This window comes from Canis lupus, chromosome 13, assembly GCF_048164855.1.
Source record: "Canis lupus baileyi chromosome 13, mCanLup2.hap1, whole genome shotgun sequence".
Classification (NCBI taxonomy): domain Eukaryota; kingdom Metazoa; phylum Chordata; class Mammalia; order Carnivora; family Canidae; genus Canis; species Canis lupus.
Window position 1 is genome coordinate 61,167,386 of NC_132850.1, and position 13,584 is coordinate 61,180,969.

Consider the following 13,584-nt stretch of genomic DNA (forward strand, 5'->3'; position numbering starts at 1 on the left):
TGCCCGTAATTGAACTCATCGTGTCTTCCCCAAACCGCCTCCCCTGCCCTCTTCTGCCTTTGTCAGTGACAGCGACATTTACTGTCCCCCGAGTTCCAAGGTTTGGAGTCACCCTGGACCCCCTTGTCTTATGCTCTCACCAATGCAAGCACCAAGATTGCTTCCGGTCGCGGGGGAGGGGGGGTGGAATGCTTCTCCTCCCTTCCCTTACCCTTTCTCATCCTAATCCCACTTACCTCGAAGCAGGACACATTCCACCTTATTGCAACTTGTTCTCTGAAATCTAGGTTCCTTTCCCAAAGCAGCCCCAGGGCCACTGCGACTGTCTGTGTTATTCTTCTGTCTACGACAGTCACCGTCAGGCCTACTGTATTTAGCCAAGGCTGCTCTGTATTCTTTGTTGCAGCGAAATCTTTTCTTCCTAAAGGGATAGTAGATGGAACTCCATTATATGCAAGAGGTAATCGGGAAGCTTCTCTGACTGAAGATGGGCTAAAGGAAGCACAATCCCCTTGATCTCTTCTCAGCTTCTAGGGCAGCCTGTTAGGTACCAAAAGGGGCTCATCGAGGCATCTTTGAGAAACAAAGATGTCCTGAACACAGTTAAACTCTTTGGAAAGATATGCATGTTTTCTTTACAAAGTCTTTTTTAGAAAGTTTTTTTAGGGGCACCTGGGTGGCTTAGTGGGGTAAGCGTCTGTCTTTGGCTCAGGTCATGATCTCAGGGTTCTGGGATCTGAGTCTGAGTTGGGCTCCAGGCTCATGGGGAGGGGGGTCTGCTTCGCCCTTGCCCTCTGGCCCTCCCCTCCTGGCTCACGTGCAATGTCTCTCTCAAACAAATAAATAAAATCTTTTAAAAACACTAAAAAAAAATCCAAAAACCAAACTTGTAACCTATGTGAACTTTCCAACCTCATCATTTAAGCTCACACAAAGTTCTTCAGTGTCATTCCCTCATCTCTGTCTGGGCTCCTGGTATTTCCCCTGCCTGGAGTGCCTGCAATGCCCAGCATGCCTCTCTGTCAATCCAACTCTACTCTTCTTAGTCCCAATCCCACTTCTTAATGGGGTTTCTGGATTGTTCCAGCTCTCAGAAATTTTTCTGTCTTAAAATTTCTGCAGTATTCCTTTTTTTTTTTTTTTAATTCACCCTATGCTATCTAATTTGTATCTTTTCAGGTGTGCGTGCAATTTCTCCCCCTAGGTAACAGGCCACTTAAGGGAAGAATCAAGTTTTTTGTTGCTTTTTGCCCTGAGCACTAGTATAATATGCAGTCCCCGTATTTGCTTAGTGGGTATATTCTGATGATAACCCACAGCAAGAAATAATAAGTATAGGCCCATCGATCTTACTTTCATTAATAGAAGTCTAAGTTAAATATCCTGTCTTTGAAAATGTTCCTTCCGAGCAGCGTTTTTAAGTTAGGAGAATCAGACACGACTTTAATTGCAAGCATTACTTTTTTCTCCAATTACCATTAAGCCTACAACTAGCTTCTTTCATTAAATTATGTTGGAAGTAGATTCAGGGAATGACAACAGATGGCCGCGAGTGGGGAGCTCTTAGTTTAGAGTGGAAATTGTGTTTTGTCCCAGAGCCGAACATTTCAGCAAAATCACACTTAAATCATATTCAAAAGATCATAAGAAACTTACATTAATACGTAAACAAACGGTGTCCCTTTTTTGAGATCTCTGAGCAGGTTTTACGTGGCCTTTCCCCCCTCTTCTCCGCCACCTTCTCCCCTCATTCATCGCACCCTGGCCACAGGAGCCCACTCTCAGCTCCCTGGACTGAGACATGTTGCTCCTCCTGGCCTGGTGCACTGACGCTTTTGGCCTGAATGGTCTTCCCTGTTTCTTTCCTTGATCAATTCCTGTCATTCTACGAGTCTCCGTTTGTCACCTCTCTAAGAGAGTTCTTCTTTGATCTCTCAAAATAGGTGAAGCTTCCATTTTCTGAGCTTTCATATTCCTTATCATGGCTGTGATTATATATCAACTGTGAAATAGTTTGTTTTGGTTCTGTGTTCCCCCTTAGACTGTGAGCTCTAAGAAACAGGTCAGACACTACAAATCCCCTGCACTGCAGTATTTTCAGTGCCCAGAATTGATGCAGAACAGGTGCTTAAATGAATAAAGGAATGAACATTTTATAAAAATCTTATAAAACTTGCAGATAAGCAAACCATTATAAAATTGTTTACATCCAGACCTTAAACTTCCTTGTCCTGTCTTGAATGGATAGGGGCAGCATTTTCTGGGTCAAGTGATTTGCATGAGACACACACACACGTTTATAAAGTAACTTTAACTTTCAGAAGACGAGCCCCAAACAACCAAACATTATGCGACAAAACTGCACTTGACCAACTTGAATGACTAGGGTGTGACATGAAAGCGTAAAAGTATTTGTTTTGTTTAAAATTATCTACCTTAAAAAATAAAATAAAATAAAATAAAATAAAATAAAATAAAAATCTGCCTTGTGCCCACCAGCATGGACAGTCATATAATTCCTATTCCCTTTATGTTATTTTGAAAGTGCATACGGTTGGGAAAAAATTGCAAGGAGTCTCACAGCTATGAAATGCCTACACGTTGAAACCTTTTAGGACGCGATTATCACTAAAGTTAATGTGTTCTCCTTCCCTGAAGGCTCCAGCAACCCCACTGATATGTCCATGACCTGTGTCTGTGTCCTTTCAGTCTTGAATTACCCTGCTGAGTCAGACAATTGGAGAACAAATTAGCACTAACTGCAGAGAAGATTTTTTTTCTGATATAAAATCTGACCTTAAAAAACCCAAGCCTTGAATATCTTTCTATCAGGATGCTAAAGTTCACCAAATTTGCATGAAAGGATCCAAGGTTTCCTACACTCTTACTCATATTTCCTCCACTGGTCTTGTCTTAAAACTAGAACAGGTACCGGACCCAACTGGTCTGTCAGTCCATTTACCAGGATAAATCGTTATCCAATTAATGGGAAGGGTGAAGAGGAAATCGAATTCTTTTCTGGAACGGCTTGCAAACCCATGGATGCTCCCCTGTTATTTCTTCTCCTACGCACCTGTCCTTGTTTTATCACCTCCCATCCAATCAGACAAGCAATAGTATGAATAAATGCTGTGTTTCGAGGGCAGGTGTCAAACACACGCCTAACTCACAGCGGGCAGAAATGCATGTGGACGGCCCCAGGCCTTTCTCTACAGTGACTGACCTGCATATTCTTAAATTATCAGACCCGTCATGGTAGGTGGCAGGAGGCTTCTGCACAGAATTATTCACCTGGAACCCAGCAGCATCCGCATACTTGCCACCTTCTGCTCCTGCCAATATATCAGTGCTGGAATCTGCTTCTGAAAGTCTTTTCTGGATCGTTTCATAGTGGCCAAGGCGGTGCGAGGGCTGCAGATCCCTGGGCTGGTATTTGCCTTCCTCGCGCTGCCTTGAGGCTCTCTTCATCTCGAAGGCTCCTGTTGGCAGGGAAAGACTGCATTCCTGGTACCTTGTGCCTTTTCCTCTGCAGAGCTTTAAGGAGCAGCTCTCGCATTCAGTCAGCTCCTGTTGCTTTTTACCTTCGGGTTGCACATCTACCAGGGCCATTCCATTAGGAGCACAGGACGCATCCGCGTTTCCACATGGCTTGTGGCTATTTCTCCTTCTTCTTCGCGACCGTCGGAATTGAACTTGGGCTCTTCTCTTTGCCTGAATCCAGTGAGTCTCGTCTGTGGAAGATGAATCTGAAGAATCTGTGTAGCGCTCGCTCCCCCTGGGGCTTGTGATTTGGAGGTGAAAATCCTTTCTTCTCCCTCTTATTTGTGCTTCTGCATGCTCGTATCTCTCAGAGGCCCTCCTCCTCCTCCTAGGTCTCTGTTTTACTGATTTCTTACCAGACTCCCTCCTAGCAGGGCTCAGCCCCATGACAGGGGTGCATTGCTCAAATGCATCTTCTGACATGTCATGCAAGATGGCAGATCTAGACAAAGCAGCAGGCAAAGGATGGGAGATGGGAATGGAGAGGAGAGCCATGGGAAAACAGAGAGAGAGAATGATGAAAATGACAGCATGGACCAGAAGTTGGTAAATAAAGATCAAATGAAGAAAATGCACTAAACAGGGAAAAATTAAGCCAGTATAAATTGTCCATGGATAATGTAAGGCAGAAGCAAGAGCCACAGTCTAGGGATCTACAAGAGGAATACGAAACATCGGTCTGAACAATATTAAATAGGATCATTTGCTGAGCACTTACCTGCAGATGTCTTGAGTGGATGGACAGACGGACAACCTTGACTGGCTCCTGGGAGCTGTCCCTGTTGTTGGGCTGCTCGCCTGGAGAAACAAGTTAGATAATTTGGCATCTTGGTTAAGGTAATACATGGTCGATATCTTGCTTTTTTTCCACATATTTAAAAAATTACAGCAAACGTGGCTGCCGGTCATGTTGCTCACAAGGCAGCTCACAACATATAGGAAGTTGGAGGGTTCGTTTTGCAAAAGTAAAACTTGTTTGAGGAACTTGGAACAGCTGAAATGCTGTACCACTTAGCTGTTGCTACATTTATGAGAGAGGAAGATGATTCCACAAGTTTCTGTTCTATTTACTGTAAACATCTAAGTGGAATGGCTCATTTGCCTTGGAAACAATGGGTGACACTTGAATATTCCATAATACGAAGAATATAAAGGCTGTGGTCCGCCAAGAATGCTAATAATCTGGGAAGCCTAAATAATCAAGTAGCCATTAGACTGCTAGAGACTGCCTGGAATTAACATGAAGTCACAGCAAGGCCATAGGAGATCATGTATTTGAAAACGTTTTGCACTATTTAAAAGCCTACAGTTATTGCTATTATTATTTCATCACTGAAACTAATAAAATCCATCCATCACAACGTTATTGACCTTTCGTACCTTTTAACCTTGTGATCACACTGAGCTCGACAATAACAGAACCTGAACCAATTCAGATTGTTAGCACAGAGTTGAGCACATCTCACCGAACTCCTGCCTTTGAAACGCAGCATTTTCTTCACGGAGTTTGACTTCTTTGGCCTGTTGTATTTGCTACAGATGATGGTGATAAATCAAAAGCTAGAACGTACTGAGAATTGGCTGCGTGCCCGGCATTGTGCTGTGGCCTTATCAACTGCCTCTTAAATCCTTACAGTAATCTCACGAGTGGGAAATAGTAACTGTTTGGAGTGAATAGTATGTGCCAAGCACTGTCAGTGAATTTTCATTTGTCTGTTCATTAATCTTCACGAGAAGCGAGTGTGTTAAATGCTGTAATTATTTTCATGTTTTCAATAAGGAAACTGAGAAGTTGGTGCTGCTTCTTATGAGTAGGTGCTGGAGCAGAGGTTTGGAATGAGGAATCTTTCTCTTTCATCTGTTCTCTTAGCCACCTGGTAATATACTTCTTTACACAGGAGGAGACTAAAGGGGGTCCCTGACCAAGGACGTACACAGGTGGCTTCTAGAAGCTGGATAAGGCTAGGGTCTTCCCTAGACCCTCCAGAAGGAATGCAGTCCTGTTGATACCTCGATTTTGGCTCAGTGACCTCATGTTTGACCTCTGACCTCTAAAACCACAAGATAATAAAGTGCTGTTTTAATTCAACAAGTTTGTGGTGATTTGTCACAACAGCCATAGGAAACTAATATAGGAGATGAGATCTAAGTTAATCTAAAAGGCAAGCTAGAGTTATTAAAGAAGAGATTAAAAATATTCTAGGCAGAGGACACAGGGAGCCAAAAGGGAAGTTCTCAGCATGCTCCAACGGACTAATTTACATCTGCACACTTCTGACTTAGAATTATCAGAGGCTTCCCTATCAATCCATGAACACTGCATTTTTAAAATATTTGAATGTCATCTTTGTTTTTTTTTTTTTTTTTGAATGTCATCTTTGAACACCAGTCCATGTTTGTTTGTTTGTTTGTTTTAATTTGTTTTTTTTTTTTATTTATTTATGATAGGCACACAGTGAGAGAGAGAGGCAGAGACACAGGCAGAGGGAGAAGCAGGCTCCATGCACCGGGAGCCTGACGTGGGATTCGATCCCGGGTCTCCAGGATCGCGCCCTGGGCCAAAGGCAGGCGCCAAACCGCTGCGCCACCCAGGGATCCCACCAGTCCATGTTTGATTATATCCTTCAATATTTCTATCAAAACTCATTTATTTCAAATTTTTAATTCAGATTAACTTCATTTCTGTATCCACTGAACAGGTAGGTATATAGTCATTTTTTATAAAATATAAGCATTTCTGTGCTCTATGCAGTAAACAGTAAGTTTTATTAGATTGGGCACCACTCATCCCACATACAATCACTGAGGTTAGTAGGGAGCTCTGCATGCAGCAGCCACTGAATAAAGTGAAGTTTACTACTCATTTTTTTTTAAAAAAAGCGATGAAGACCTCAAATCACTGATGATGTGAACCAAAATATGTTGAGTATCATCATGGATACCCATGGCTACTTAACAACACATCGAAGTCAATCCTATGAAGCTGTACAGGGAAAGGATGGTGAAACAGGCATAATCATAATAAAAAAATTTATAGTCTCTCAGGTTTAAGCAAATGTACCTTCTACAACAAGAATGTGATTTGTCAATGAGTAACAACACAGAACATTGAAAAACATGCAGCTTCCCTTTGGAGGATTTTTTGGTCCACCACGAGACTGAATCAAATAGCATTTATGTCTATAACCCTTAAGTATTTTGAAGGAAATAGAAATCATCCTTATTGTTCATCAAGAATCTTCAAACAGCTCACATCCACTATTAGTTTATACATATTCAGTTTGGTGCTCGGGAAGCACATTAAGAAATTGATTCATACCTACTATAGTCAAGGTGGGGGACACTAAGCACTGACATATATTGTTGAAGTAATTGTAAATCGGCACAACTTATTTGGAGGGAAATTTGGTAACCTTTATCAAGGTAGAAAATGTCTATGGTATTCAAGTCAGAAATTCTATTCACAGGAATCAATTTTATGAAAACACCTGCAAAATTGCCCAAAGGTATGTTCGTTAGGACAAGAATTTCATTGTAGTATTGTTTGCAATAGCAAAGAGTTTGGAAACAACTCAAATGTTTGTTATTAACACTGAAGTACATAAGCCATTTTAAGAAATGAGATACACCACATACATGCACACACACACACACGTGTAGAATATATTTTTAGGTGAAAAGTTAAGCTTCAAAACTGTATATAGTATGATCTCATTTGGGTAAATGCTTTCATGATGTATGCTATCATATGAATAGGACACACTTGGAGGGGTGTACATCCAACCATTAGCAGCGATTAACTTTGTGAGGTGGGATTATGAGAACCTTTATTTTTCGGGTTATATACTTTTATAATTTAAAATTTTAATTTTAGTAAAAGGAAAAATAATTTTTTTAAAGATTTATTTATTTATTCGAGAAAGAGAGAGAGAGGTGAGGAGGGGTAGGGGGAGAGGTAGAGAAAATCTCAAGCAGACTTTGTGCTGAGTGTGGAGCCTGATGTAGGGGCTTGATCTCACGAGCCGAGGTCATGACCTGAGCCAAAACCAAGAGTGGAACACTCAACTGGCTGAGCCACCCCAGCGCCCCAACTTTCTAATCATATTAATGATGATATCATAGATGACAACGGTTAATATCAAAAATCAGGATTGGTATTTTTTTCATCTAATATTTACGTGATAAAGTGATTTCTTATTTAGCTTCTTTGAATTCCACTTTGATCCTTCAGTTATATGTACTCAATATGGTATCCACGTAAAATAATTTTTATGATGGTAACATGAAATCACTGACCAGATAATTGCTTTGTGGAATGTACAAGAGTTATAATCAAAGAATGTTAGAATTCTTTTTATTCATTCCCAGCAAATCATGTTTTCTCCCCACAGTGGATTCAACAGTATCCTCTCACTCAGACAGAAGGTCAGTGATTCTCAATCCTGGCTAAAAATTAGAATCACTGGGGAAGTTTTCAAATAAATTTCTCTAACCTGGCTGGATTCCAGAATCTTTTGAGGAATGGGCCTCAGGGTACAGGACCTGACCGTCAGTATTTTTAAAAGGTGCCACAGTGACACAATGTGCAGCCAAAGTTAAGAACCACTGGCTTAGGTCAAAGGGGATACAATTTTACTTCTAATTTCATACTAGATATTTTTTTTCCTGAGACTCCAGTGATAATATTCCTGAAAGCTTGATTTTTTTAAAAAGATTTTATTTATTTATTCATGATAGTCAGAGAGAGAGAGAGAGAGAGAGAGAGAGAGAGGCAGAGACACAGGCAGAGGGAGAAGCAGGCTCCATGCACCGGGAGCCCGATGTGGGATTCGATCCCGGGTCTCCAGGATTGCCTGGGCCAAAGGCAGGCGCCAAACCGCTGCGCCACCCAGGGATCCCTTGATTTTTTTTTTTTTTTGAGAGAGAAAAGTGTTTTTGAAATTCTCAAATCTCATGTTTATACATGTAGAAAAGATCTTGGACTTCTGGGCATAGTTTTACTACAACCGATAGTGTAGGGAGGTAAAGGGTTTGACTTTAAATCTATAGTTTACAGGAAGAGAAATTACTATCTGCTCACTATTACCTGCTGTTGAAGAACAGGAGAGGGAGAGAAGAATGAAGGATGAAATTCCTGAGAGACTTCGCCATTTATCCATCCTGGGTTGAACATGGTTTGGGGAGAACAGGTGGAGGCAGGACAGGATATATGCAAGACTCACCAGGAGATGGTTGTGGGAAAACAAAGAGACTGATGTTTGTTCTTCCTTTCCCTGGAAAGACTACAATGTCTTTCAGATTAGCTTTTTAATGAGCAAGAGAGGTGCCTAATATAGCACCTACATGGTTGGGTGGAAGTGACAGAGGCAGATGGACCTGTACCAGTTTTCCTACTCTTCCAGACTGGGGTACAGTGAGGAAATCCATATGTTTCCTTGTGTTTTCCCAAGTGTGTGAGAGATAATTGAGATTGCTAGCCTGGGGAAGTAAGCAAGGGTCAACAAGAGTTCAAGTCAATGTGACTTTGTAACAGAGGGCCACAGAAAAGACCATCGGGCAAAAGGCCTGGCAATGACAATGAAAACTCAAGTGGAATGGAAGGTCAGAGCCTGTCACTAGGTCTTGGTGTCTTAGCAATAAATCTGGTAAAAACCTGCAGTAGAGAACTCTAAAGAAACGAATGTGCCTTAGTGTATTCTAAAAATTTAAGGGATAATGGGAAGAAACCTTGAAAGACTGGATGTGTTGAAGTTTGGAACTGGGAGAGACTGCGAGCTTTCTTTGAAAAAAAAAAAATCAAACATTTCCCATATCAGTCATAAAGAGAACTCAAGAAGAAGATACAGAGAATGAGATTACTTTTAGAAAGTCACATGTTTTTTCCCCTTGTATTGTGCAAAATTTACCACACTTCATCCTGAGGGCCATGTGGGATACCTAAGATGCTGTACCATTGGCTGATTACAAAATCTAGATGTAGAAGAAAGCAATCTTGAAGTTGCGTCTATAATCTTATGGATTAGAAATAGTGCATTAAAGAAAGATGCAGGCCAGAGAAAAGGAAAAGAGTAGCACTTAAGGTTGTCCTAATGCTCCTTTTGGCACATCAAGTTTTGGGAGGAACTGAAAATCCTTCCAAAGAAAGAAAAGCCAAGACTACCTTTGGCAATTCACACCATTAGGGGTTAGACTTAGGCTAACCCTAAGGCTAGATTGTTTGAGAGGTCTAAAAGAGAAGCTAAAGCTAATGGTGCAGAATCCATCTTGCCTTGGAAGGCCCTAGAAGGCCAGCAAGTAGAGCCCCACTGGTCTGCAGAGGCCAAGCTGTGCCAGCCTACATGTCCTACTGGAATAGACAGTTGAAAACAAAGATGGAACAGCGATTGTCAGCAGGGAGGGCACAGCAGGGGATTTGTTTTGAAGTACCAGCTCACGTCATTTCCTCTTCTTAAACGCCACCCATTCCCACTGATATCCATCAGACTCAAGAAAAGCTTGGGCAGCAGTCAAGATTGAACCCTGGGAGCAAGGGATGATAGGCTGATTTTGAGAGGAAAGAATGTCTCTTGGGGGAATAAATGGACACCATTCTGTGAAGGAGTTGAGGATCCATCATGGTACCCAGTCTACCTTGTCAAAGGTAGACATCCTGGGAGATAGAGAAACAGATTCAGGCAGTTGCCTTTGGTACCCCGTGTCACATCTCAGCCCACCTCTGATAACTGCAGCCCTAGTGAACAATTCCTTTGTGAACACCAACTGAACTCTTGGTGAGAATGTCCCATCTCAAGTGAGTGCAACCTAGCTTCTACCATCTACTCCTAAAACCATGGAAAAACCCACTTGGCCCTGCACGAGCCTCAATGCAAGGGAAATAATACTTCTAGGAACAAATGTAAAAAAAAATGGGAGTCAGAAGCTTGTGGGGAAATTGTCCATTCTATCCCTCAGGTAGAAAATTCTGAAGGACACTTTTGGATATCTCTCAGGGGTCCCATGAGAGCCACAGCTGACTTCAAAATGCACTTTTAAATTGGCTTTTTGCTCACCTTGTCTAATGTTTTCTAATTTCTCATTTATGATTCCTGGGATGACTTCTGAAATACGCCACCTGCACCAAAAGTCCTGTCATCAGTACTGCTTTGAGGGGAACCTAGACTGAGAGATGGTTGGTGGCAGAAATACTACCAGATAGAATTTAGGAGGCGGGTCACTCATCATCAAACATCACAGGGAACTCTTTGCTGGTCGAAGTGCGGTGGTGATAATGCCTAGTGAGCTGTAGCATCACAATTACTGGCTTTGCTGAGGTGCAGATGATAGGGAAGCATGCAGGAGCTCTGGAATTTGTAGGGTAAGGACCAATGGTAATTTTAAGGATATACAGTTGCTTGGCTTTGTTAACTGCCTTGGAAGCTTCCGTGAAAGAGATTGGCAGGTCCAGTTTGGCCAGCTACCAACTGAGGATACTTTGCCAAAGCCTGTGTATAAGCTCAAGCCCAAAGTACAGAGACATTACCCGTAAGTAGCTCTCTGTCAAAAGGGAGCAGAGCCTGAAGGATGAGCCATCAGTCCCCAGTCCCAGGTGTCAAGCCTTGGGGACATTCTTTATATTTCATAAGGAGATCCCGGTGGAATCAAGCCTTGTTGCCACATGAGCGCCTTCTCCGTTACACCCTTCGATTGCCTTCTCCTTTTTTTTTTTTTTTTTTTTTCTGTCTCACTTTCCTTCTCCCTCACTGCCTAGGGAACACTTCCCGAACAAGCTACCCGTAATAAGTCCCTGTCCTTGGGCCTTACTTCCGTAAGTCAGACACTGGAGGTTTAGGGCGGGCCCGATCATCAGATGAGCTGGCTGGCTGATGTCCCTGCACCTGCTGGTCTGGACTACCTCCCATGCTTCTGAGTTACACGTCCTCTAGATACAGACCCGGTGCCCAATCTGAGTCTCATTGTAAGAAGATGAAGTTCCACTCCTGGCCCTTTCCTCAGCCTGTTGCAGTTAATCGTCTAGAGAGAGGAAAGTATTCTCACAGCTCTCACTGCCTCTCATTTTTCTAGATTTTGATCTGTATACTCACAGAGCTTCGAGGTTTATCCTCCTAAGGTATAACCCCATGTGTTTCCTTTGTCCTATGAGAAGGTTTCAGTGGTTCCCCACTACTTAATAAATACAAGAGGCCAGTTTGGGATCTGGGGGCCTTTGTGTTTTGACTCCCATTTATTTTTCTGGTATTTAACTCAGCCACTCCTCTTAATTCCTGAATTCTGGGAAAAACCTTGCTTATTTGTCTGTCAATACAATCATATCCATATTTATCATATGATCATATCCATATTTATCATATTACCGACTATGTCTCATACTTTGATTTCTATGCCATTTTCTGTAGAGAAAATAGCAAAAGTGAAGCTGTGGGATTTTCCTCGAGGCCTCCCTCATTTTCTCAGCTCTATGCACAGCCATTCTCCTTCGAACTCCAACAGCTCTTTTAACTTCTCTTTACGGTATCACCCTCGCTCTAGCATTTATCATCTGTGTTCCCATCTAACCATTTCCAAACTGCCACAGAGTTCTACAGTTAATCTTTTTTTGCTTCTTTTCCAGATGGAGAAAAAAGGCCATGTCTTACTCATTTTGGAAACCTCCATAGTGCCTTATATGAAGCAGGTAGCTAATCAAGAGCTGTGGGGTTGAATTGAGCTTGGCAACAGTTGAATTGAGCTGAACCGAGGTTGGTAATAGTTGGACCAAGTTGAATTGACCTTGGTAAATCCTGTCCTGATTGCAGTAGAGATAGAGATGACAATCATATCACAGTGAACCAGGAAGAAAGGGTTCCATTCTTCTCTGTAAAAGAGGCAATTCAGTTGCCTCCTTCAAAAGAAAGGAATTGAGGCCAACATTGGATATAACCTTTGGGACCCTTTCCTTGGACTTTGGAGTTAAAAAGCATATCGAACGAGAGATGTGTCTTTCATTTTCTTTTAAAGATCGGGATTTCTATTTAGGAAGTGACATAACTGTATCGCACAGAAGAGTATGTCTCTCAACAATTTTTAAGCTGGCAGGGTCTGTTTAAAAAGAAAACACGGTAATTGAGGATACAAATGAATTAAAATCTTTTAAATGCATGGCCCTATTCAGCAGCAATGAATTGTTTTAATTCACTAGTTGGTACATTATGAGAGCTTGGTAATTTGTTCATCCCTTTAATAGGTGCAAGATTGAAATGTGGCTGGGGAGGAAAAAATAACAATTGGCTGGATGAGCAGAATAATATGTTCTTTGAAATGAAGCATTCTTTGTAATGGATGTTTATTTCAGATGATTATATTGTACAGTGCATTTAAGTGGGAAAAACAAACAAGAGGCCAGCTGCACTAATTTTATCAAAGTTATTTATATCAGCAGTATAATTAAAGGCAGTAATTTCAAATTAGGTTTTCTGAGAATCCATTTATAGGCAATACAAGACAACTTGTCTCTATGGCATCTAGGCCACGATTATGCTCTGGGGGCAATGTTAACTACTGCCAATTGGCCTTGGCATTTTGAAAATTAATTATTGTTTTGAAAAATGCTAAAGCTGTTGCCTCCTGCTGCCCTGACCAGTTTAGATCCACTTCACTAGGAGAACCCAATATATAATTTATGGATGTGACAAAGAATAATCAAGCACAATCATTTACAAATGGCTTCTCTTATTTAGTAATACATTAATAATACCTTCTGAAGAATGATTCTAGAACTTCAGATGGGAAATGCTGCTGCAGAAACTTCTTTTCTAAAAAAAAGCCTTCACTCATTTCAGCAGTGGTTCATGAGTAACATGTTGAAGAATTAAGTCTATAATGAAATATTAAACTGGCTCTAGGGAACATAAATGGGCCCAAAGCTCAAAGATTCTTTTTGGTTGTGAAAATGATATTTAATGACCTAAAGAAGTAATAAATTTAGAGAATGTATTTAGGTAATCTCAGGGCTAGGGGGGGCTTTATAAAGGACACATAGTCTAATCCCCACCTGACACCATTATTCCA

At 41.5% G+C, this 13,584-nt stretch overlaps 1 protein-coding gene across 3 annotated transcripts in view; it reads right to left on the reverse strand.

Moving 5' to 3' along the window:
- Window positions 1–13,584, reverse strand: part of MARCHF1 (membrane associated ring-CH-type finger 1) — a 797,228-nt gene that overhangs the window by 80,575 nt on the left and 703,069 nt on the right. For 2 of the 3 annotated variants that reach the window (XM_072773820.1, XM_072773821.1), the window contains exons 5-6: window positions 4,259–4,338; window positions 3,224–3,982 (exon numbers count right to left, since the gene is read on the reverse strand). In XM_072773820.1, coding sequence (XP_072629921.1) covers window positions 3,224–3,982; window positions 4,259–4,338 — 839 coding nt within the window. The remainder of the gene's footprint in view (window positions 1–3,223; window positions 3,983–4,258; window positions 4,339–13,584) is intronic. The other variant, XM_072773822.1, reaches the window with a different exon arrangement.